This window comes from Mustela lutreola, chromosome 7, assembly GCF_030435805.1.
Source record: "Mustela lutreola isolate mMusLut2 chromosome 7, mMusLut2.pri, whole genome shotgun sequence".
Classification (NCBI taxonomy): domain Eukaryota; kingdom Metazoa; phylum Chordata; class Mammalia; order Carnivora; family Mustelidae; genus Mustela; species Mustela lutreola.
This window is the reverse complement of record NC_081296.1, coordinates 68,522,820-68,549,119: the sequence shown is the minus strand read 5'-3', so window position 1 is coordinate 68,549,119 and position 26,300 is coordinate 68,522,820. Positions and strand designations below refer to the sequence as shown.

At 39.5% G+C, this 26,300-nt stretch overlaps 1 protein-coding gene across 7 annotated transcripts in view; it reads right to left on the bottom strand.

Annotated features, from left to right (window-relative positions):
• Positions 1 to 26,300, bottom strand: part of GANC (glucosidase alpha, neutral C) — a 73,021-nt gene that overhangs the window by 46,339 nt on the left and 382 nt on the right. For 6 of the 7 annotated variants that reach the window (XM_059181261.1, XM_059181266.1, XM_059181260.1 and 3 more), the window contains exons 2-6: positions 25,615 to 25,957; positions 24,168 to 24,230; positions 22,232 to 22,340; positions 13,270 to 13,397; positions 7,988 to 8,170 (exon numbers count right to left, since the gene is read on the bottom strand). In XM_059181261.1, the coding sequence (XP_059037244.1) occupies positions 7,988 to 8,170; positions 13,270 to 13,397; positions 22,232 to 22,340; positions 24,168 to 24,230; positions 25,615 to 25,643 (512 nt within the window). In that variant the 5' untranslated portion in view covers positions 25,644 to 25,957. Of the gene's footprint in view, positions 1 to 7,987; positions 8,171 to 13,269; positions 13,398 to 22,231; positions 22,341 to 24,167; positions 24,231 to 25,614; positions 26,296 to 26,300 lie in introns of those variants that run through there. The other variant, XM_059181262.1, reaches the window with a different exon arrangement.

Here is a 26,300-nt window from a genome sequence, read left to right as displayed (position 1 = left end):
CACTGAAGCAGCAGAGATGACTAACTCCTTTGGAGTTTCTGTGTGCCGTTCCTCAATGTATTATCCACCTTCTTCCCTCACACTTCAGAGGTAACCACTTTACTAAATTTTGTGTGAAACCATTCCCTTGCTGTTTTTTATAGCAGTCCCACAAGTGTATGTATGGGTCCTCAAACATAGATTTGTATTTGCCTTTTAAAAACTTTCAGAGAGATGTACTGTAATGTACTTTTTTCACTTTTTGGAGAAATCTTGTTTTAATCTGTAATGTTTGGATGATGTTGAACATCTTTTCATGTGTTTACTTGCCATCTGTATATCTTTTTTTGGTAAGACATCCGTTCAGCTCTTTTGCACGCTTTAAAGTTCAGTGTTCATTTTCTTTCTTTCTTTTTTTTTTTTTAAAGATTTTATTTATTTGACAAAGAGAAACCACAAGTAGACGGAGAGGCAGGCAGAGAGAGAGGGAAGCAGGCTCCCCGCTGAGCAGAGAGCCTGATGCGGGACTCGATCCCAGGACCCTGAGATCATGACCTGAGCCGAAGGCAGCGGCTTAACCCACTGAGCCACCCAGGCGCCCCCAGTGTTCATTTTCTTATGTTGAATTTTAAGAGTTCTTTGTATGTTTTGGGTAGCAGTCCTTCGTTTGATACATCTTTTGCAAATATTTCTTAAAAGTCTGTGGCTTGTCTTCTCATTTTCTGGACATTGTCTTTCACAAAACATTAGTTTTTAATTTTTATGAAGCCCAATTTATCAGTTATTTCTTTCATGGATCGTGCCTTTGATGGTGTATTAAAAAATCATTACCATACCCAAGGTCATCTCGGTTTTCTCCTATGGAGAAAAACTCTTCTAGGAGTTTTATAGTTTTGTATTTTACATTTAGATCTCTGGTCCATTTTGAGCTTATTTTTATGAGGTGTAAAGTCAGTGCCTAGATTAATATTTGAAATATGTTCTTTATTCAAGTATAATTAATAGACAGTGACATATTAGTTTCAGGTGTATAGTATGTTTTAACGCTTCTATACCTTACTCAGTGCTCATCACGGTAAGTGTACTCCTAATTGCTTTCACATATTTCACTCATTGCCATTCCCACCTCTCCTCTGGCAGCCACTAGCTTACTATATTTAAGAGTCTGGGGGTGTTTTTGTTTTTGTTTCTTTTAATTTGTTCATTTGTTTTGTTTCCTATATTCCACATGAGTGAAATTATTAGGTGTTTGTCTTTCTCCGATTGACTTATTTCACTTAGCATTATTCCAGTTCCATCCATGTTGCTGCAAATGGCAAGATTTTGTTCTTTTTTATGGCTTAGTAATATCCCACTGTGTGTGTGTACATACACCACATATACATAATATACATATATATACCACATCTTCTTTATCCCTTCATCTATGGATGGATACTTGAGTTGCTTCCATATCTTGGCTATTGTAAATAATGCTGCAGTAAACATAGGGGTGCACACATCTTTTTTTTTTTTTTTTTAAATAGTGTTTTGTTTTCTTGGGTAAATACCAGTAGCCAACACCATTTATTGAAGAGACTGTCTTTTCCCCACTGTATGTTCCTGCTTCCTTTGTTGAAGATTAATTACCCATATATGCATGGGTTTATTTCTGGATTCTATTCTGTTCCATTGATCTGTGTTTTTGTTTTTGTACCAATACTATACTGTTTTGATTACTATAGCTTTGTAGTATACTTTGAAATCAAGGGACATGATATCTCCAGCTTTGTTCTTTCTTGAGGTTGCTTTGGCTATTTGGAGTCTTTTGTGGTTCCATACAAATTTTAAGGTTATTCGCTCTATTTCTGAGAAAAATTTCATTGGTATCTTGATAGGCATTGCATTCAATCTATAGACTGCTTTGGATAGTATGGATATTTTAACAATATTAATTCTTCTAACCCATGAGTACATGTGCTGTCTTCAGTTCCTTTCATTATTGTCTTATAGACTGTTAGAGTTCAGGTCTTTCATCTCCTTGTTACCTTTATTTGTATGTATTTTATTCTTTTTTTTTTTTTTTTAAAGATTTTATTTATTTATTTGCCAGAGAGAGAGAGAGCAAGAGCGAGCACAGGCAGAGAGGCAGGCAGAGTCAGAGGGAGAAGCAGGCTCCCTGCGGAGCAAGGAGCCCGATGTGGGACTCGATCCCAGGACGCTGGGATCATGACCTGAGCCGAAGGCAGCTGCTTAACCAACTGAACCACCCAGGCGTCCCGGTATTTTATTCTTGATGCAATTGTAAATGGGATTGTTTTCTTAATTATACTTTCTGATAGTTCATTGTTAGCATATGAAAATGCAATAAATTTCTGTATATTAATTTTGCATCCTGCAACTATAGTGAATTCATTTATTAATTTTAGCATTTTTAAAAAAGATTTTATTTATTTATTTATTTGTCAGAGAGCAAGCGAGCGCATAGGCAGACAGAGTGGCAGAGGGAGAAGCAGGCTCCCTGCTGAGCAAGGAGCCCAATGTGGGACTTAATCCCAGGATGCTGGGATCATGACCGAGCTGAAGGCAGCCGCTTAACCACCTGAGCCACCCAGGCGTCCCGGTTCTAGTAGTTTCTTAATGGAGTCTAGCATTTTCTGTATATAGTATCATGTAGTTTGCAAATAGTGATAGTTTTACTTCTTTTCCTATTTGGATGCCTTTTCTTTCTTCTTTCTTCCTTTCCTTTCCTTCCTTATTTGGATGCTCTTCTTCCCTCCCTTCCTTCTTTCCTTCCTTCCTCTTTCCCTTCCTTTCCTCCCCCCGCCTTTTCTTTTCTTTTCTTTCTCCTTCCTTCCTTCCTTGTCTTATTGCTGTGCTAGGCCTTCCAGTACTATTAAATAACAGTGTCAAGAGTGTGCATCCTTGTCTTTTTCCTGTTCTAAGAGAAAAAGCTTTCAGCTTTTCACTCTTGGTATGATGTTAGCTATGGGTTGCCATATGTGGCATTTATTATGTTGGGCACATTCCTTTTATACCAATGTTTTTGTAAGTTTTTATAATAAATAGATGTTAAATTTTATCAAATTCCTTTTCTGCATCTGTTGAGATGCACTTGATCATGATGTATGATTCTTTTAAAGTATTGTTGAATTTGGTTTGCTATATTTTGTATAGGATTTTTTTTATTAACGTCTATCATGAATATTGGCCTGTAATTTATTTTTTAATGATAAGTAATGTTGGCCTTATAGAATGAGTTTGGAAGCATTCGTTCCTCTTCAATTTTTATAATACTTTTAGGAGAAGAGGTATTAACTTTTCTTTAAATGTTTTATAGAATTCGCTTATGAAGTCATCTAGTCTTGGAGTTATGTTTGCTGGAAGATTTTGGATTTTTCAATTTCATTACTAGTAATTAGGTTACATTTTCTATTTCTTCTTGATGTAGCCTTGGAAGACTATGTATTTTAGGATTTATCTATTTCTCCGAGGTTCTCCTATTTGCTGGCATGTAATTATTTATCATGGTCTCTTATGATCCTTTGTATTTCCATGGTATTGACCATAACTTCTCCTCTTTCACTTGATTTTGTTTATTTGGGCCTTCTCTTCTCCTTGATGAGTCTGGATAAAAGTTTATCAATTTTGTTTATCTTTTCAAATAACCAGCTCTTCATTTCATTGATCCTTTCTATTGTTTTTAAGTCTATTTCATTTATTTCCATTCTAATCTTTATTATTTCCTTCCTTCTGTGAATTTAGGGCTTTGTTTTGCTTTTTGTAGTTCCTGTAGGTGTAAGGTTACAATGTCCATTTGAGAGTTTTGTTTCTTGAGGTAGCCTGTTTTGCAATAAACTTCCCTGTTCAAACTACTTTTGTTGCAAACCATAGATTTTGGACTATTGTGTTTCCACTTCCATTTGTTTCCAGGTATTTTTTTTTTTTTTACTTCCTCTTTATTTGTTGACATATTGTTTAGTAGTATGCTTTTTAGCCTCCATGTGTTTGTGGGGGTTTTCCCCCCAGTGTTCTTCCTATACTTGATTTCTAGTTTTTTATTTTATTTTATTTTATTTTAAGATTTTATTTATTTATTTGACAGACAGAGATCACAAGCAAGCAGAGGCAGGCAGAGAGAGAGAGAAAGAGAGAGAGAGGAGGAAGCAGGCTCCCCGCTGAGGAGAGAGCCTGATTCAAGGCTCGATCCCAGGACCTTGGGATCATGACCTGAGCTGAAGGCAGAGGCTTTAATCCACTGAGCCACCCAGGTGCCCCGATTTCTAGTTTTTTAACATTGCCGTTGAAAAGTATGCTTGATCATGATTTCCACCTTCTTAAATTTATTGAGACTTGTTTTGTTTGTGGTTTAATGTGTGACCTAATGTGGAGAATGTTCTATGTGCACTTGAAAAGAATGTATATACATGCATATATGGGTGTATAAAGTTCATCTGGTCTAATGTGTCATTTCTTGTTGGATCTTTCCCTTTATCATTACTATGTGATGGTCTTGTTTCTTGTTACAGTCTTTGTTTTAAAGTCTGTTTGGTCACTTAAGCTAAAGCATATTCTAAATGCACTACATTTTTATTCTTCCCACACCATGTTTTATGTTTTTGATGTCATATTTTCTATCTTACTGTTTTGTGTATCCCTTGACTAATTATTGTAGGTCTGATGCCTTAAAAAAAAAAAAAAAAAGATTTATTTACTTGAGAGAGAATGAGAGAGAGAGAGCACAAGAGGTGGGAGGATCAGAGGGAGGAGCAAACTCCCCACTGAGCAGGAAGCCTTGATGTGGGACTTGATCCTGGGACTCCAGGATCATGACCTGAGCTGAAAGCAGTCGCCCAACCAACTGAGCCACCCAGGTGCCCCTGGTCTAGATGGTTTTATTACTTTTGTCTTTTTTTTGTTTTGTTTTTAAAGACTTTATTTTTGACAGAGAGAGAGAGAGCATAAGTAGGGATAGAGGCAGGCAGAGATGGGAAGCAGGCTCCACACCGAGCAGAGAGCCAGAAGCGGGGCTCAATCCCAGGACGCTGAGACCATGACCGGAACTGAAGGCAGAGGCCCAAACCACTGAGCCACCCAAGTGCCCCATTACTTTTGTTTTTTAAACTTATATAAGCTAAGCAGGTGGTTGAACTATACCTTTATTAGACACTTATCTTTACCAGTGAGATTTTTTTCTTTTATAATTTTCTTATTTCTAGTTATGGACTTTTCTTTTCCATTTAAGGAAGTTCCTTTAACATTTCTTGGAAGGCCAGTTTCATGCTGATGAACTCCTTTTGCTTTTGCTTATTTGGGAAATTTCTCCTTATTTCTCCTTTAATTCTGGGGAATAACCTTGCCAGGTAAATGTATTCTTAGTTATAAGTCTTTCTCCTATCAGTACTTTGAATACATAGCTTGACTCCCTTCTGGCCTATTATGTTTAGGGGTTTCCTTTGTATGTAACTAGTTTTTCCCTTGCTGCTTTTAAGATTCCCCCATCTTTAACTATGGATACTTCCACTGTAATGTGTCTTGTGGTGGGTCTTTCTCTGTGCTTTCTGAACTAGGATGTCTATTTCTTTTACCAAATTAGAGAAATTTTCTGCTATTATTTCCCTTTTATTTATTTATTAGAGAGAGAGAGACAGAAAGAGAGAACAAGTGGGGGTTAGGGCAGAGGGAGAGGAAGAAGCAGACTCCCTGTTAAGCACAGAGCCCAAGGCAGGGCTTGACCCCAGCACGCTGAGATCATGACCTAAGCTAAAGTCAGATGTTTTAACCATCCAGGTGTCCCCATTATTTCTTTAAATGGGGTTCCTGACCCCTTTTTCCCCCCTCTCTTCTCCTGGGACCCCATAAAAGATGAATGTTTGTATGTCTGATGTTCCAGTGGTCTCTTACACTATCCTCATTTAAATTTTTTTTTTTTTTTTTGCTGCTCTGATTGGGTGATTTACAATACCCTGTCTTCAGACTGCTGATCTGTTCTTCTGCATCATCTAATCTGTTGATTCCCTCTAGTGTATATTTCACTTCAGTTACCATATCCTTCAGTTGATGGGTTCTTTTAGTATTTTCTACCTCCTTGTTGAAGTTTTCGCTGTGTTCACTCATCCTTCTCCTGAGTTTGGTGAGCATCTTTCTGATCATCAATTGCTTATCTCTGTTTCTTTAGTTCTTTTTCTGAAATTTTGACTTGTTTTTTTCATTTGGAACATATTCTTCTGTCTTCTCATTTTTCCAAAGTCTCTGTTTCTATGTATTAGGTAGATGAGTCACATCTCCTGATCTTGAAGGAATAGCTTTATGCAGAAGGTATCCTGTAGGCCCAATAGTGTAAACCCTCTAGCCACCCCAGTCAGGTGCCCCAAAAGTGTTCCCTACGTGGGCTGCATGTACCTTTCTGTAGTGACTGGGTTGCAGTTGTGCAGACTCACAGATGAGTAGGGCTATCCTCCAGCATGACGGTCTGTGAGGTCTGACTTTGACTACTATGGTCATGCTGGTTAGTGGGGCTAGCCCATGAGAGACCTGGTTCTGACTGTTGTGGATATGCTGGTGTGGGGTTGGTCTCTGGCATGGCTGGCTGTGAGGCTGGGTTATGACAGCTATGGATACACTGGTGCGTGGGGCATGTCTCCTGCATGGCTTGCTAAGAGGTCCAGTTGTGACTGCTATAGGTGTTCTGGTTTGTAGGGCTGCCCCCCCTGGGTGGAGGTGCTTAGGAGGGGTTCTGGTCCTAGCTGAGGCTCCCTGCTCCAAGTGCTGGGGTTGAAGGCTGCATAGGAGGAACTCTGATGCTAGCCAAAGGCACCAACAGGGAATACCAGGGTGCAGAGACACTTGGGAGAGGGTACAGGTTGGGAGGTGGCTTGGGTGGAGCAAATTTGCAGGGGAACACTGTAGGGGGTGAGTGGTGCTCTAGCATAGTAGATACAGAGTGCCAGAAATGACACCCACCAACCGTGGGCAAGGTAGAATGGTAACCATAGTGCATCTGTCCCTGGAGGACATTGCAACAGATTCCTGCCATTCTGGCACGTGCCCTAATATTAGTCAATGGACCTCCTTCACATGTAACCCAGGTGTTTTTCAGGTGGTTGCCTCTGTACTGGAACTCAAAGCCAAGTGTGATTGTGCACATGCCATTTGAGAGCACAGTCAGTTTTCTACCCTCTGACTCTCCGGGACATAAGAACTGTTGGTTTTCAAAGCCAGACATTATGGGCGCTTGTCTTCCTGGTGTAGGTTCCCTGGGATAGATATGAGCCTGATGTGGGGCTCAGACCCCTTGTCCCTCAGGGCAGGCTTCTTCAGTTGTGAAAGCCTTCCCACTTATGGGTTGCTGCCCCGGGGGTGTGGGACCTGACTAAATCATGTCTCTGTTCTTCTGACCCATCTGGATGTGGTCTTTTCTTTTTGTCCTTATTGTGTATGATCTGTTCTGCTAGTCTTTAGTTCCTTCTCAGAGATTGTTTTCTTTCCTTTTTTTTTTTTAAGTAGGTTCCATGCCCAGCATGGAGCCCAGTGTGGGCCTTGAACTCATGACCCTGAGAACAAGACCTGAGGATATGTTAAGAATATCAAGTTGTTGGGGCGCCTGGGTGGCTCAGTGGGTTAAGCCACTGCCTTCGGCTCAGGTCATGATCTCAGGGTCCTGGGATCGAGTCCCGCATCGGGCTCTCTGCTCAGCAGGGAGCCTGCTTCTCTCTCTCTCTCTGCCTGCCTCTCCATCTACTTGTGATTTCTCTCTGTCAAATAAATAAATAAAATCTTTAAAAAAAAAAAAAAAAAAAAAAAAAAAAAAAAAAAAAAAAAAGAATATCAAGTTGCAAAAATCTGGGAATCATTTTTGTCATCAAGCCTGTTTATACTTGCACAGTTGAAAAGATGAAATATCTGAGAACACTATCTCAGCAAATAAAGCAACCAGTTTTCCACGGCAATTTATCAACTATTTAGGCAATTAGTAATCACAGTCAGGTTTTCTGAAGATCTCTGTATGTCAAGTAATGTGCAAAAATACCTTTGCTCAAGAGGAATCTGCAGGTGCTCAAAGTACAATTGGCCCAGGGAGTTTATGCTCATCACTACTTCTTCTTCAGACACCAAATCTATCTTGAATGGGTTTGCTGTGATATGATACTTCAGATCTCCTTTTCCGTCTGTCAATACCAGACTATCTGCATCCCCTGCACATGAAATAAGCCTAGAAAATAAAACAAGAGAAAAACAGGTTTACATGGTTCAATGTGATTCTCAATTTCAATTAATATGTAAATGGAGCACCTGGGTGGCTCAGTCAGTTAAGCTCCTGCCTCTTGATTTCAGCTTAGGTCATGATCTCGGGACTGTGTTGGACTCTGTGCTGGGTGAGGAGTCTACTTGAGATTTTCTCTCTCCCCCTCCGCCCCTCCCCACCTACCCCAACCCCACACTGCATAAACTCTCTCTCTCTCTAAAATTAAAAAAAAAAATTGTAAATCAATATTCATGTGACATAGCATAGATAAGACAGGAGAAAGAAGTGACTGAGAACACGGGTTTTGGGGTCAGAAAGCCTGGATTGAACATAGCTCTATCATGCACTAGGTGCATAACTTCGGACAAATTAATCAGTCTACCCAGTTCTCAGTTTCCTCATCTGTAAAGTAGAAATAATAAAAGCAAGAACAAATAGAGCTTTGGGGGAGAATTAAATGAGATCATGCATGCAAAACACCAGGCAGTGGCTGGCACATAATAAACACTCAATAAATGTTAGCTATCATCATCATTACCTTGGTCTGGACAGTCTAGTAACACTTCAGTGCACTAAACATTTTGCTTTTTTCTCTCATCCCAACCATACACTCAGAAACTAAGGAGATAACCTAGATTGGATTTTGACCCACTGAGTCCAGTGAGATGGAATCTCTCCTGACTCTCATCAGTCCCCAATTTGATAGGTAGACTGTTAGGATATTCTGGATCCCCACGAATTATGTAAGCTCAGAGGCAGCACTTATAACCCCTCAGAGGTCTAGGTATTTCTTTCTTGGTGCATTGTCATTTTGGTAAATGGTCACATGCCTCTTTAGGGAAGGTGAAAAGGGATATTTTATGTTCTTATTATATCCTTATCAAGTCCTTCTCCACGGGTTCTAAACCCCACCCCTCAAGCAAGATGCCTGGGCTCTGGAAACTGTCTGGAGTTGGGTGAGAGGTTGTATCTCACTGTTCATCAAACTGAATTCTTTTGGTTGTTCCACTTTAGTGCATCTATTTCAGTCCAATGCATCCTTTGATTGGGTATTTTGGGTACCATACATATACTGCTGCACCTTATGGAAACATATTCACCTTGTCTCTACCTACTAAATGCTGCTACTTTCATTCTGCCACCTGGAGTCTTATGGTCTCCAGGGAAATCAGGGAGGCCCCAGCCCTTTTTTAAGATTTTATTTATTTGATGGGGCACCTGGGTGGCTCAGTTGTTAAGCATCTGCCTTAGGTTCAGGTTGTGATCCCAGGGTCCTGGGATTGAGCCCCACATTGAGCTCCCCGCTTGGCAGGAAGACTGCTTCTCTCTCTCACACTCCCCTTGCTTGTGTTCCCTCTCTCACAGTGCCTCTGTTAAATAAATAAATAAATAAATAAATCTTGAAAAAATTCATTTATTAGAGAGAGCAAGCAGGGGGAAGGGAAGTAGGAGGGGGAGGAGGAGAGGGAGAAGCCAACTCGCTGAGCAGGAAACCTCCCATGACACAGTGCTCTATCCCAGGACCCTGAGATCATGACCTGCACTGAAGGCAGACACTTAAGCACCCAGGCACCCCTCAGGGAGCCCATTTTGATGGCATCATTTCCCACCATTATGTCTCGCTCACAAAAGATATTCACTCACTACAGTGCTTTCCAAATGTTCCCTTACCAATTTATTTCTCAGTGAAGGGAATATCTTTTGGATCCTCTTAGAGAACAAAATTAGGAGCTAGATGAGCTGTTGAGTATGATATATCCACTTCAACATCTTTACCTCCCTAAGTCTATGGATTATTTCTTCTACTCTGCCAAGGAATTTCTGGTATCTCAGCTTCATTCAGCAGAGTCCATAGCTGAACACAGATTATAATTAACCAGCCAAGCAAATAATTAGATCCACTCCCAGCTGTCCAAGCTAGCATATCAAATCTAGATTCTCTGGTACATGTACCCATGTCAGTAAATTTTTTTTTTTTAATTTATTTGATAGAGAGAGAGACATCACAAGTAGGCAGAGAGGCAGGCAGAGGGGGAGGGGGAAGCAGGCTCCCCGCAGAGCAGAGAGCCCGATGTGGGGCTGGATCCCTGGACCCTGAGATCAGGACCTGAGCCGAAGGCAGAGGCTTAACCCAATGAGCCACCCAGGCGCCCCGCCATGTCAGTAAATTTAATGCAGTCCTAAAATTGTGTTCTTTCCTTCGGTCTAGGAGCCCCTCAGAAATTATTCCCATCCATATACCAGGTTTTTGCCCAGAGAAAATCTTGTAATTCCTTAGGGATAGGGTTTGACTGTAATTAGCTCTTTAGGCATGCTCGACTCCGATAGTGGTTTTAAAGGCAGTGAAGGGTGGTGTGAGGCATAAGGAACACTAGAATCCCCCTGCACAATATATCTTAGGTGAGGTCAACACAGGGTGTCCAAGTAAGGTTGGATCAGCTTTGTTAGAGGAAAAGGAGCTGCTTCTGCTGGAATAGGAGGCTTGATGGAATTCTGAGGTCTGAGTACTCGTTATTCAAATCTTCCCAAATGCTGCTATATAATTTTCCCTTTCCCCAATTAGTGCTCTAAATTCACAGAACTGATGAGGCTGTGAATTAAACTCATGGTCTAACTCAGCAAACCACAGACAAACTCTGTATCTGATTTTTAGCTATAAGAACTCTGTAGCCACAACAGATATGAGAGACTTTTAGGACTGTCATTAAAAAACTTACTTGGTTTCTGACAAATGCCTAAGCTAAGAATTTAAAACCTGAGACTGTACTTTTCTTTCTTTAAGTTCTTCAGTTAAATTAATAAGAGGCCACTTCAGAGTTTTAAGTTCTTTATGACAATTGTTCTATGCTATGTCCCTATTGCTTTGTCTGCAGGGGCTATACTCTCAATATGCACTTTATTTCAGTTGACCATGGGTAGTAATTTACGTAACTCTGCCAAGGAATGCTGTGGTTTACTGACAGTTTTTTAATTTGCTAGGTTTGCCACAACAAATGCCACACTGAGTAGGTAGCTTAAACTACAGAAGTTAATTCTCTCAAAATTCTAGAGGCTAGAAGTCCAAGGTCAAAGTGTCAGTGTTTGGTTTCTTCTGAGACCTTTCTCCTTGGCTTTCCTCTTCTTGCTATGTCCTCTCACAGTCATCCCTCTGTCTGTGTTACTTGTGTTCTAATCTCCTCTTCGTGTGGGGCACAAGTCATATTGTACTAGAGCCCACCTTAATGACCCAATTTTAACTTAGTTACCTCTTCAAAGGCCATACCTTTAAATACAGTTACATTCAGAGGCACAGGAGGTTAGGGTTTCAACAAATGAGTCTGTGGGGGGGAAGCGGGGGGGGGGGGGACATGCACACAATTCAGTCCATAACACTAATATCTCATCCTAATGATAACGATATCCTCGCTATCTCCAAATCCAGCCAAATCAACTAACCAATCTCATATTCCCATCCTGGAGGGTTTGTGGTCTATACTCACTTCTGATACTAAAGACTATATCAACCCAGAGTCAACTGTAGATTAAAGAAAACACTCTATTTTAAGTAGAAAATAAGTGACTTAATATGGGGAAATTAGGAGCTTACAACATCATGGGACGTGTTGAGGTAATAGTAACAGAACAATACTGCATAACTGTATGGTCAATGAAACTTCTATTGCAACTAGAATCAGGAAGGTGGATAATCAGAAGTCACTATGGCAACTGCTGGGCTCCAGGATCATGCCACGTTAGCTCTGGAGATCAGAAAACTACTGCTCTCACTAGTATACCTCTAGAGAGACATTCTATGGTGGCCAAATCCATACTAGCAAAATGGGAAGCTCAGTACTGAAATCAAGATCCCTGTAAGTACAAATCATTGGTAGATCCTGAAATATACCAGAAACTAGCTGCACGGGAATATAAGAGATGGAGGAATATGGTTTTTAGCTTTCTAGTTTCTGCAGTAGTAAAAGGCCCTCTAGAAAGAGGTTGGAACAGAAGTAGAATATGCCATATTTACTAAACAAAGCTAGTTATTGCCCTGACCCCAAAATATGGGGTCAGAAAAAGAGAAGGAGAGATGAATTTGTAAAAATGTTAAAGGATCTACCAGGAAAGCAAATCCTCCAGGATAGTGAAAATAATATAGTGTGACCAATAATATACACACACCCCCACAACCACCAACCCACACACACGCATAAAAACAAGTGCACAAGCAAACTGTGAAGTCTTAAGAAGAGTCTCTCTTTAATTCCTGTTTCCTAAGTTCTTGGCATAGAGTAGCAGCTCAATGAATAGACAGACCTATTCTGAATTTATGATGATTCTACTATAATTGAAATAACTTATCCCTATAATTTATTGACTTTATTAAATTTTTATGGAAAAAATAATCTACATAAAATTATGATAATAATATAGTGAAAATTAAAGCATCTGGTATAATCTTCTATTCCCTTGGTGAAATAATATATAAAAGAAATAACAGGAATCAACAGGGAGAACCAAGTTGAAATATCACTGGAAGGTGTGCTGAGAACTGAACAAGATGCTGCAGTGACATGGAAAATACTTTTTAATCCCCGAAGATTTTTTTTTCACTTAGACACTGATTATTAATTTATCTCTGACTCTCAATCAAATTACATGTTAGACTTCTGAGACTACCATTAATTAAAAGTGAGTCAGCCTAACTGTATAAATTACAGTAAGCATGTTTGGCTAGTGCATTAGATCTCTGGAGCCCTGCCACTAAATTGAGGAAATTAAATAGCTCTGCTTCTACTTATTCCCAAAGTCAGATTGATGAATCCTTTTCTTTGTGAAAAGGACAGCAGGCATCAAAAGTTCTGCCTCTCCCCATTTACAAGGGCCGATTAATCACAGCATAAGAAGAGAAAACAGAATGGATAACATACAAAAAGGATAAATTTATTGCCAAATAACTGAACACAAACTTGGCAAATGATGGTAGCTTTGAATAGAGAAAACAGGAGGCACATACAAAATCTGCTACTCAGTGTATGATAAAAGCCCATATTGAGGGTGTATCCAAGTTCTCTTGTTTCTTGGCTTACCTTACAGTGCTGGGCTTGCTTGTGAGTACATCGGGAACCTCATACCTGGGTTTCAGGGGAGTTTCCTCATTGATTTTAAGCCTGAAAATATTTCCCTCTATACCATAAATTTCAGCCAGAAGGGGAACCTGGGAACAGACATGAGATTAATTTCAATAGGTTATTAGCCCAATGATGATTGGTTCTACTGTCAAATTGCAATAATTACAAACTATGTTTGGGGCACCTGGGTGGCTCAGTCGGTTAAGCGTCTGCCTTCAGCTCAGGTCATGATCCCAGGGGCCTGAGAGTCAGCTTTTCCCTTTGCACCTTCCCCTGCTCATGCTCCCTCCCCCTCTCTCTTTCTCAAATAAATAAAATCTTAAAAAAAAAAAATGAAGCTATGTTTGAATTATTATAGGCCAAATAAACTGGGGAACAAATGGAATCATAAAGGAAAAAGCTCCCCAATCTTTGTATGTACTTGTTTGGCTGTACCTGGTGTAGAGCAAGAAATACCTTTTATGTGTGCTATGGCTAGGCAAACATGTAATTGTCCATACCAGGACCTTCAAAGATGAAAGAGGTCTCTATTAATAATTATACAGAATGATGGACATAAACTGAAACTGCTTTTGGAAAACTGGGACCTCTGGCCCTGTATCTATGACAAACTGCAGCTCTCTTAAGAACCTGATCTTAAAAGTAGGACAACTGGATTCCAGCTGAATGGAAGATGAAGGATGACAAGCCACAGAATGGAAAGGAATAGAGAATAAAATAGTGGTCACGGGGGTTCCCTAGGATAGATGATTAAGCCTTGCTGTACTAAAATCAAAGGATTTCCTGTATACTTGGGAATAAGGTCTGGGGAACTTTCTCAAGAGGCTGGAATATTCTCAGCTTTCTTAAGAGGCTGGGGAATTCAGGTAAAATTCAACTTTCTCAAGAGGTTGAGATACTCCCAGCTTTCTTAAGAGGCTGGGGAATTTAGGTAAAATTCTGCCTACAGTGGGACATGGAAACAACAAAGAAATAGAGAATACAGGAATTGAGAAATAAAACATCAAACCTCAAGCAAATAGAAGTGGCTAGTTTTAGGTTTCAAAACGAGGCATCTAGATCAGAGAAATATGTATTTTTTAATATGCAGTCATCTTTATTTATGTATACACTAGAATCAGACATGGAATTTTAAGAAAAAAAAGTCTAGGGGCACCTGAGTAGCTCAGTGGGTTAAGCCTCTGCCTTTGGCTCAGGTCATGATCTCAGGGTCCTGGGATAGAGCCCCGCATCAGGCTCTCTGCTCAGCAGGGAGCCTGCTTCCCACCCCCCTCTGCCTGGCTCTCTGCCTACTTGTGATCTCTTTCTGTCAAATAAATAAATAAACTCTTTAAAAAAAAATCTAGGATCTTATGGACTTTTGTTTTCCATTCATTTATGTAGTTAGGAAATCCAGTTTACTTGAGAATAATGGAAAAGGCCAAGTCATAGCTCAGTTTCATATGACAAGTTTTCTCCTCATAGATATTCTGGAGTCTGCAGGCATTTAATGAATCTGCCCATTTTTCAGTGCCTTCTGCAATTCCTTAGATTTCAATGGGCACCTGACCTATAGAACATTCTATTACTCTACTGACTCTTAAGGTATGGTTATGGGGCTATGCCTGATAATTTGCTTTTCTAAGCTATGGTTCCCCTTTGATTTATTCTAATGGGCAGTTTTAAAAAAGGGTCAGATGTGACCAACCTTCCAAACCTCCACGCATATCTTACAAAAATGCTGTTTACTTTATGATTAATTTTACCAACTTTCCCTGCCAAAAAAGGACTCAAAAGTATAAAGTATCACCTGCCAGTGTTAGATGAGGCTCCTCTTCTTTCCCCAAATCAAATTATTTGGGATTCTGAGAGCAAGCAACTCCCAACATACAGTTACAGTCTTTCTCAAAAAAGCTTGATCAGATAAATATTTTGACAGTTTTCAACCACTCTGCCATATAGCAGTGATTATTAGCAAATTCTCCATTAAATCTTTCATATGATACCAAATTCTGGTTACACTTGGGTACATGTATTGTTACTGTAACATCTGTTCAATGAAAGGCTAACATGGGCATGCTGTGTGACCTAGTCCTTGTGCTCTGGTGCAAGTAAGATAGGAAGCAGGGAGACTATCACACACACACACACACACACACACACACACACAAAATGATTTCTCTGGGACTTTGCCTCTTGGGAATAATAGGAAAGTAGTCAGGGCACTTAAGCAATGACATTACACATAAGAGTGACCAGATAAAAAGTACAGTGGCTGTAGCTACTTTTACAGATAATTCTTAAGATAGCACAATAGTAGAGTAGTAGTGAGCATAGCCTAATTATTTTTTCTAATTTTATTGAGATACATATTGTACAAATTTAAGGTGTATACTGGGTTGATTTGATACTTACATATTGCAAGATGATAATCACTACAGCATTAGCTAACAACGGCATTGTATCACATAATTATTATCTCTTTTTTGTGATGACATTTATGATCTACTCTTCTAGCAACTTTCAAGTATATAATAGAGTAACATTAGTTATAATCAATATGCTATACAGGAGAATCTCCAGAACTTATTTCATGTATAGCTGGAAGTTACTCTTTGACCAGCATCACCCTTCCTTCCACACCAATCATAATGTAATTATTCCTTTCATGTCTAATGTTCTTTTGTAAACTTAATGACTTCAAGTGTACCATCAGAATTCTAAGATTTACAAATGTGCTCAAACACAAGTATAGTTGAAATTCTGTTAGATTATCTAACAGATAATTCTGTTAGATATCTCCTAAGTGAGAACTGTATTGTCATTGCTCTCAAATTCAACTAACATTTATTTGGCATCTGATATTGTGATGTGCTGTGAAAAAGAAGACCAAACTCTTAGAGGGAAATTGCAATTTACAGATGAAACACGGTAAACATAAAACATGCTGTAAGTGCTGAGGGAGAGGGTCAAGGGAATACTGATGATGACTGTAAGGACAGGGGTTTTGGGCTGTCTCTGGAGGAGCGGGACCTTCAGGAACTAGCAAGACTTTGGGGAGGCCAAATGAGCATGAAACATCCTAAGTAGAGGGCACACAAGCTGCCTACCTATGATGATCAACTACACCCCATTTCTGTACTCAGAGATTCTCCCAGTTTTAGTAGCTCTCACATTTAAAAGAATAAAAACAAACAAACAAAGATTGGTCTGTATGTTCTGTTCTTGAGGCTGCAACTCAGGAAAGAATCCTAATTCTATGAGGAGGTAGTTAATAACCCTGCTTTTACTTTTACTATAATAACCTTTTATAACCAAACACACAAATCAGAGTCAAAGCTCCATTTTGTTTCCGTTCTAGCTCAGTTAAGCAAATGATTTTTTCCCCAATGGGCAGTCCTTTTCCGGGTTGATATTCAGATTCATTCATATCTCCTACCATTACCGACATATCTTTCATGTTCCATGCATATAATCTCCTTAGACATTAGTATGCTCTATTTCTATGATCTGGCTCATGCTGGTTTTTTTTTTTCCTCCTTTAATCAGTATGTTTTAATTTTAACTTTTAAAAAAGATTTTATTTATTTATTTGTCAGAGAGCAAGAGCACAAGCAGGCAGAGTGGCAGGCAGAGCAGGTAGAGGGAGAAGCAGGCTCTCTAATGAGCAAGGAGTTGAAGGAACCTGGGATCATGACCTGAGCTTAAGGCAGCCGCTTAACCAACTGAGTCACCCAGGCATTCCTGGCTCATGCTGTTTTCATTGACTTAAAAACTTTTTTTTAAACAGCAACAGATTTTCAGAAGTCCAATAAACAAAGCTACGTGGGTTAAAGACAGTGGGGAGTAGCTTGGAGTGCCCCACCTTTGAGCCCCTCCCTGAATTGAGCCCTGAGACACCTCCACGGAGACCTCGGTGACAGTTTAAAAACCACTTCTCTGAGTTTCTCAATTGCCAGTTATTGCCCAATTCTTGCTCATGTCAAAAAGCCTGGATATGAATGTTACATTCTCCTATCTAACACATTAAGAATTTCTCTATATATTCCTTTTCTTTTCCTGTCTGGACACTTATGAAAAAGTAATATACAAATAAATGATGGCATCTCTTCCTCCTGTCAGTGAAAACTGTAAATGACAATGAAAAGATATGTTAACTTACAGAAGCTAGACTGTGTAAACTAGAAGTTAGTATGAATACTTAGATCATAGTAGCAATTACATTCAAGTTGCAGCAAGATGGATTTATGTAAACTAAGTGAAATGTGTAACAGAGCATTTTAAATAATGACACAGTATGGATTTTGTTCCCTTAAAAACATTTAAAATCTGTAAATGTCCATTTACACTGAGATCAATCCTCAGAGAAAGGGACCCATTTAGAGGTTCCTTTTAATACTGCAAGTCTCCATTTGGTTTTTCATAAAGCTTTATTTATAGATTTCTTTCTCATAGGCTGGGAAAGAGTATTCTCTTTTTTGTACCTGATTTCTTTCATATGTAATAAAAACAAAACCTGGTAGTCTGTCATCCATAAATTAAGCTTCTTGTCGTTTTTGGCCACATGGGCAAAAATACCAGGTTGTAAAAACCATGGTGGTAGAAACAGACTTGTCTTTGTATTCAAGTAGTGGACGGTCACAATTACACGAAAACAAAATCTGTTATTTACCCAGAACTGGGAGTCACAACTAGTAGAGACTGACAAGAGTTAACAGAACAGCCCTAGAACACATGCTAAAAATAGCAGTGGGTATTAGGAACGGAAATTATGAGTCCGTCAACTTCTCCTTGATGGATACAGATCTTGCCTTTCCTCTGGTACCAGGTGTCTTCACTATACTCTAAGGAATAGTTCATCTAAAGGGCCTACAAGAGTTAGCAAGTTGTTGATCAACATCTCCTGGGATTCAGAGAACGGTCTAAGAGTACATTACATTGCCACAGGGCACTAATTGCTCCTTCCATTGTTGCAGCCAGTTGATTTACTGCAGGCAAGTTCACGCTGGGCATTAGGCTGTTCCTTGTTTCTGGGTGTTTGGCTAGTTCCCAAATTAGCTGCCTGTTCATGGCCGTTTCTGCAGAAGCAGTACTGGCTAACAAGTGGTAGTTCTTCCTCATCAGCTGAAGGGGCAGCTGGTTGGGCAAAATCCCATTTCATTAGGCTCAGAGGCAAAGGCAAGGGGGATCTTCATGGGGGTGCTCAGAGATATCCCTGCATCCTTGGAGATGCTGCCAGAAATGGGAGTCTCTGGTGAAAACTCGCCAACAGGCTGCAAAGGAAAGTAAATGTAGTGCTAAAAAGTCATCCATGTCATGAGAAAGCCTCAAAACTGGCAATATAAAAGAAGATCAAAGACACAGGTCTGTTCTAGATAGCCTTGCTAGCACGCTTTTTTTCTAGACTCAGAGGACAGAATAAACTGCTCTGCTCTGAAGTCACAAGACTGGGTCTTCCCTGTTTCTCAATCTAGGTCAAATTTTCACATAAAGTTAAAAAAAAAAAAAAATTGGTAATAGAAAAAAACAGCTCTAAAAGACAATCAACATTTTACTATTAGCTTTCTTTTGGAAATCTCTTTATCAAATATCTACCTGATTATTTCTTCATCAGGAATAGGCAACATACTATTCCGGGACCCTGTGTGAGAAAACTTGGGCAGTTTAACTTACAACTGCCTTTTTTTCAAAGCCTAGATGTCCTGAGCTGGAGACAACACACAGGGCCTCCCTTCGGCTTGTTCTGTAACATGACCATATCCCAGGAACATCATGGTTGCTACAGATTGAATTGTGTCTCCCCCACCATCTCCAAATTCATATATTGAAGCACTACCCCTCAATAAGATGGTATTTGGAGATGGGGCTTTTGGAAAGTGATTAGATTTAGATAAAGTCATGAGGGTGGGGTTATGATGGGATTATAAGTGCCCTTAGAAGAAGAAACCAAAGAATTCACTCTCTCCCCACTATCTGAAAATACAGTAAGAAGATGGTAGTCTTCTAACTCTTCTAAGCCAGGAAGTTAGTAACTTTCTAAGCCAGAAAGTTACCTTCATTTTGGATTTCCCAGCTCTAGAACTATGGCAAATCAGTATCTGTTGTTTAAGATACCCAGTCTACAGTATTTTGTTATGGGAGCCTGAGCTAAGACAATGTTGAATGAAGCTCGGTTCTGTTTCCTGGTTGCTTATGTTGGGGGAAGGGACTGAGAAGATTTAAAAAATTAACAACATATCTTGATAACAAAGTTACTGCTTTAAGAGCTGTAATGGTGTGGGGGCAGGCAGAGACAGTAAGAACGCTGTTTGTCAGAATCTGCTGGATCAATGAAATATGAGAACGGCAGCTTTGAGCTGAATATGATCCTCTTAGACTTTGGACTCTGTCTCTCTGAACCTGAAGTAAAAAGCTATCATTCTGAATAAGTAGACATGTGCAGCTTATTTTAAATCTCCAGACTACACCAATACCATGCCCTAAAGTGAAATCTCCCATGAAATACCCATTACATCCCAGAAACCACTTTAAATGGAGATTGCTTGTCTATACAGTGAGCTGGATACAAGGTTCAGACAACTTTAGAAATTACTGTCTGGGTCCTCATTGTCCCTACCATGCTGACAGAGAACATGAAATCCTGAGTCCCTCTTAGTCATCTCAACTCCAGGTGACAAGGAAAACATTAAATTGGAATTAAGCCAGAATTTCAGGGTGACCCCCTAAACCTACAGATTTGCCTGAGATTAGAGCATGTAGATTCTCTATGCAGCCCCAATATTTCTAATACCTGAACATAAAGTCTGTTCCAAGGGGTCCTCGAAGTTCTCAGTACTGGGAGCCATGTTGCTGACATCCTGGATAACCTGTCCTTGCTTGTTGGGCTTCTCAACTTCCTTCTGAGCCATGTGCTATCTTATGTTGAGATTCTATGAGTTGTCCTGGATTGTCACTTCTTTTCCTTGGAAGGATCTAGATCTGGTATAGACTCTGGCTCTGGCACCTGACCTGAATGGCATTGTCTCTCACGTTTTCAGGCTCCAAGAGGCATGTATGTAGAGAACTGATCTACAGTTTTGTAAAATGTTGTGTGTGGGGATCCACCACTAACTGCGCTGGTATCAAGATGCATGGACATTTGCATTCTGGCCCACAGAGTGCTTCTGCCTCATTTTCTTTGCTTCATCATGAGTCTTCGTGATGTTGGATGTTCAGATGCTCAATATACCAAGGGTCCCAAGGATAGAAAGTGATTTTTGCCCTATCGGATAGCTACAATTCTCTGGGTTTAGACACACTGGAGACAGGAAGGAAAAGGAGCAAATGACATCAAACAAACAAACAAACAAAAACCCCAAACGAAAAAAAAAACAAAGAAAAAAGAAAAGAACCTAACATCTGGTGGCAGGCTTAATGACTATGACTTCTGGAAGGTTTCTAGTGGACTCTCTGCATTTCCTGGAGCCAAGTGTTTCTGCTGACACTGAATACAGAGGTTTGGCTGGGTATCAGGCTATTAGACCACATGCAAATGGCTGGTGGCTCTCCAAGAAGGAAATCCGTACTACTCCAGGTCTTCCCATGAATAGCTATCAAACTATGCTAAAAAAAAATGATTAGTATAGACTTGATCAGTTGGAGAGGACCTACGTATGAGGACCTATTGCAGTGGGGGCGAGGGAGAACCATGAGGTGAGAACTCAAAGACATAAAAAATGCCAAGCAAGGGGGCAAATTCCTCCAGAAAAAAATAGGTGGTATAAAAGCAGCATGAAGTTTCAGAGAAAGGTTCACCATCCCATCTGTGTAGTTAAGAGACATGAACTAAGTATATAGCTACCATAATACACTCTTAAGTAATAAGAAGTTGGGGTCAGGGATAGAGAACACAGAACTATTGATATGATTTTAGCCCTTATTTTGAATTTGGGCAAGAGAAGTATGTTAGAAAATCCCACATTTATGAAATAGTGAAATTTCCTAAAACTTCATAAGGAAGGTATGTTCCTCATACCTTCTAGAGGACCCGATGCTGTGGAGCAGTTTTTATTCTGTCTTCCCTGAAGAGGTTCCTCAGTGTAGCACCATGGGACGACAGCTATGCCACAGGGACAGCTCACACAACTTTGCAGGAAAAGGGGGGATTTCTTCTCAGTCGCCTGTTATGGAACCTAGACTGCATGGCTTGAAGTATGTCTTTTAGTTACATGAACTACCAATTAAGCCAGATTTGTTTGTGAGGCCTTAGAAGCATCTGAAGCTTCTAATGAGACAGTGAGGGTCAGGCTGGGAGCCTGGGTACTTGGGCACAGCCATACTTCCCGGCTTAGCCCATTGTGCACTTCTTCTGTGACTGGCCCTTCTGAAGTAGCATGATGACTTGACAAGTGAGAAAAAGTACTTAATACTTGCTCTCATCCTTTCAGTATGTAATAACCAGGATGATCTGCTAGTGAAGCAGCCCAGGAAGATAGCACATTTGTGACTTAGGTTTTCAACTATATAGTCCCTTGCTCCCCTGAAGTTTGGACAGTCCCTGAATCCATACCTTGCTCATTTGCATGCTCAACTGCACACTGTCTAACAGTAACTGAACATGGGTACTTGACAGAGTTGACAGATGCAGGGGAAAACTTGACTCTGACTTTGAGCAGGTGACTTTCTAGTCACTTTTCTGTATTATGAGGACTAATTAAAAGGAAATAACGTTTGTAAAACATGTAGGAAAGCATATGATACAGAGGCAATAGGTAAGTTAATATTCACATTACTTTTTAAGTAGTATTAGTATAGATACAAAAAAGATGACATTACTTCTTCAACAAAGTTTATTTTTGATGCATACATAGTTTTAATTATTAGCCTTTGTGGAACTTTACTTCATTCAAACCCAACTTAATATAGGAACAAATAATTCTCTTAGAAAATACTTCTCTCTCACCTTGGTTGTTTCATTGATGATTCGGAACTTGGTGCTGTCTTTGCCTATCGTGGCTGAGTCTAGTGATGCCTTATAGGTTGATCTCCTGGAGAGCTGCTGTTTCTGACGCCTGCAGATATACAGAATATAAATACCCAAGAATTATTTGTGACTGTCAGCAATCTATATTATCATGTGGAAGTCATTAAAATTCACTATGATGGTAAATGAACTGGGTCCAGACAGTATTAGTACTCTCATAAAATACTAATAGGAGTACTTTGTTATTAGAGTGCTAATAAAATTAGTATGAGTAAGAATAATATGAATGTAATTGCTCAACAAAGCACTGTCCGAGGATGGCATTTTGTCCCCTTTACTGAGAAGGTGGGGCAGTTTTCATAGATGACATTTATTAGCTTGTTAATTTCCCTCCCTCCTTCCACAAATGTACACTTTAATAGAAGCTCAATAAATTCTTATGGAAATCCAATATAATCCAGTGACTTTACAAAATAATCAAGAGTTCCCTATAGAATTCCCTCTAAGGTACCTATTCAGAATTTAAGTGATCTGATTTTCTTCCTTTAGAGCAGTGTGAATAAATTAGAAATTTGTAACATAGGATACAATTTTTGGTGGTTTCAGGTTTAGGATCACACAAAGACATATAGTCAACAAAAGTATTTTAAAGAAATATTTTCTGAAGCTCTGGGGAAACAGGTAATCTTATACAGTGGTGATTAGGGCATAAAACAGTACAATCCCTATGGGGGTGTCTCTGGTAATAGGTACAATTTTAAATGTATTTATTCTTTGATGCAGCAATACCATTCCTGGAAATTAATCCTATAAATACACTTGCAGATGTAGGAAATGACATATGTATAGCTTTTCATTATGGCATGACTTTATAGCTAAAAGATTAAGAACTCAAGGATCTAGCAATAGGAAGGAGAACAAATAAATCATTGTACATCTACCCAATAGAATACTACACAGCCAGAAAAAGAGAGGACAATCTCTATACACTCATGCAGAGCTCTTCAGAATAAACTATAAAGCAGAAAAAAAGAATACAACAACATATATAGGAAGTGACTTGTTATAAGAAAGGCAGTGATATAAGAATATATGTAATTCTTTAAAAAAAAAAAAAAAAGGGGCGCCTGGGTGGCTCAGTGGTTTGGGCTGCTGCCTTCGGCTCGGGTCATGATCTCAGGGTCCTGCGATCGAGCCCTGCATCGGGCTCTCTGCTCCGCAGGAAGCCTGCTTCCCTCTCTCTATCTCTCTCTCTCTGCCTGCCTCTCTGCCTACTTGTGATCTCTGTCTGTCAAATAAATAAATAAAATCTTTAAAAAAAAAAAGAATATATGTATTCACAAAAAGAAATACTGGGAGGATAAATAAGAAACTAATAAATCTGGTTACTTAGAGGGATAATATGTGGAATGGGGTGAAGGGAGACAGGCATGGGGGTAACCCTTTTCAAAGTATATCTTTTTATATTATTCGACTTCTGAAACCTATAGAAGTATTATCTGTTCAAAGATATAAACACGTTTGGGCGCCTGGGTGGCTCAGTGAGTTAAAGCCTCTGCCTTTGGCTCAGGTTGTGATCTTGGGGTCCTGGGATCGAGTCCCACGTCAGGCTCTCTGCTCAGCAGGGAGCCTGCTTCTCTCTCTCTCTCTCTGCCTGCCTCTCTGCCTACTTGTGATCTCTCTCTCTGTCAAATAAATAAATAAAACCTTAAAAAAAAGATATAAACACTTTTAAAATAAGATACGTATTTATTTAGAAATTTAAATAAGACAGTAATAAGTGTATAAAGATGAATGTCTCCTGTCTGATGAATTTTTTAATGACTACATTTCCTAACTGACCCTTTCCTTAAAAAGCCTACAAAAATTGCAATATTGGAATGTTCTGATCAGGTAATACATTTCCTCTTCTTACCTGTAGAAAGCAATCTTGTTGCAATCTTTGAAAATGTTTTTATCCACAGCTTCATCTTCAACACTAAATAAAAAGACATTTTAAGAAATTTATTTTCTCCAAAGTTTGTGAATCCAATTTTTGTTCCTTCTCTAACTACAGCATGAACTTAGATAATAAACTTCTGCAATACAAAACTGCCGTGACCATGACATAATATGATAGCCTGTGTGCTGCAGAGTAACATCTTTTTGTAAATCACACAAGGTAAACAACAAAATATCAAGTTCTGGGAATACACTGAAACACTGGAAAAAATACTGTCACTTATAAAGCAGGATTCTTTTAAAATAATAACTGAAGGCTATGACTACAATAATAAAATCAGAAGAAGCAAAACCACAAAAAAACCCAAACGAAACAAAAACAATCCACCTAATTATTCAATAAAATATTTTCAGTGAGTGCTGGGCCCTGAGGAAGATAGGAAGGAATGTGTCTGAGCTTCCTACAAGAGCCTAACCAACAGGTACAAATCAACCTGACAAATACTTCAACAGGGGTATGTGCAAGGGACTAGAATAATAGAAACAGATGTAAAAGGAAAATCTGCTTTTGAATTATGCTGACAATTAGGAGTCAACGCTTTTTAAAACCAAGTTCCTAGAATAGCTGTTTCTGGAACAGACCATGAATAAGATACATACATATTGCTGCTAGAAAATATGTATTTAAATTAGCCTCCAGTGGCACCTAGCTGGATTACTCAGTCGGTCAGTGAAGCATCTTGGTCTTGGGGTTCTGAGTTCGAGAGCCCAGTGTTGGGTACAGATTACTTAAAAATAAAATCTTTAAAAAAATAAATTAGCCTCCATATGATTAAAACAACTATAGACTGTAAGGAGGGGGAAAACCATTGGCCTTTAAGCAGACATGTTACTGAATACAGCTACAGTCAGCATGTTTATGAATATGTAGGAAACTATGATTGAACACAAATTTCCAGATAGGAAAACAAGCCCACACAGATACACTTGGCTGTACTAAAAAAATTATTTTTTGGAAGTCATCAAATCCTTCACTGATGCAGTCTTTGTCAGTGTTTCTTTTAATCAAGTCTGCAAAGATTTGAGAAATTTAGTCTTTTTACTTTCCAGCTTTGAAGAATGAGCTCTGTTAATACAGGAAGATGGGGGTACAGCTGAATATGGAAAGCAACATGCTTGAAATTCACAGGTTACAGTTCTGATCACAACTCTTCTACTGTTTTGTAAACCATCCTAAAAGTATTATATGAGGGGCTGGGGAATTGAGAAAAAATTATAAAGATTAAATACATAAATACGAAACATGCAACTAACAGGTCATTCAACAATCAGTAAAGCCTTCAAAACCAAAATGTTGCTTTCAGTTACTCTCCATCCCCTGCTGTCTGGATTCAGTCCCTGCAGGACCACTGGGCCTTTACCTGATTTCCTCTTTCCCAGCAGCTTCCATGGCTTCCCAGGCAATTCGACCCTCTTCCAGCGCTCAGACCAAGGCCAAGCGCGGTCTTTTTAAAACTCCTATTGGCCGTCTTTCTAAATTATAACCAGGACTTCACCACTGTCACGTCCTGGGAGATGGAGTCCTCTCCAGGTCCTTAAGGAGTAGCAAATCTGCACTTATTCCTCGGTTTTCCAGGCCAAATTAGCGCTTCTACATGGATTTAGGTAGCCAAATTTTCTTAGTTACGAATGCCCGACGAAGAACTGCTTTCCTGAGGAATCAAAACTGTCTTTGCGGTGGAGGGGGCGTGTACTCAAAGAGCCCTAGAGGAGAAAAGCCTAGAGCGTGAGAAACAGGAAATACGGAGACCGCTTGCCTGACCCAGGCCAAACTTCTGCAGGTTGATCTCCGTGACCGTCACGCCACAGATCCTGAAAACTGACCCACTTTCAGTTTTTAGTAGAAAGTGCCGGCCTGCTCTGCGCTGAAGCTTGGTGTTCCCCGGTCAAATTCTGCTTTCCCCTTTCAGGGATAAAATGGTCTTTATAAAGGGTGTATCTACTCCAGTAGATACAGTTCTGTAAGTGCTTATACTCTACCACTGCCAAATTCCGTCTTTGCTTAAATATCTCCAGAAAACCGGTAAGTGACTACTACACGCCAAAC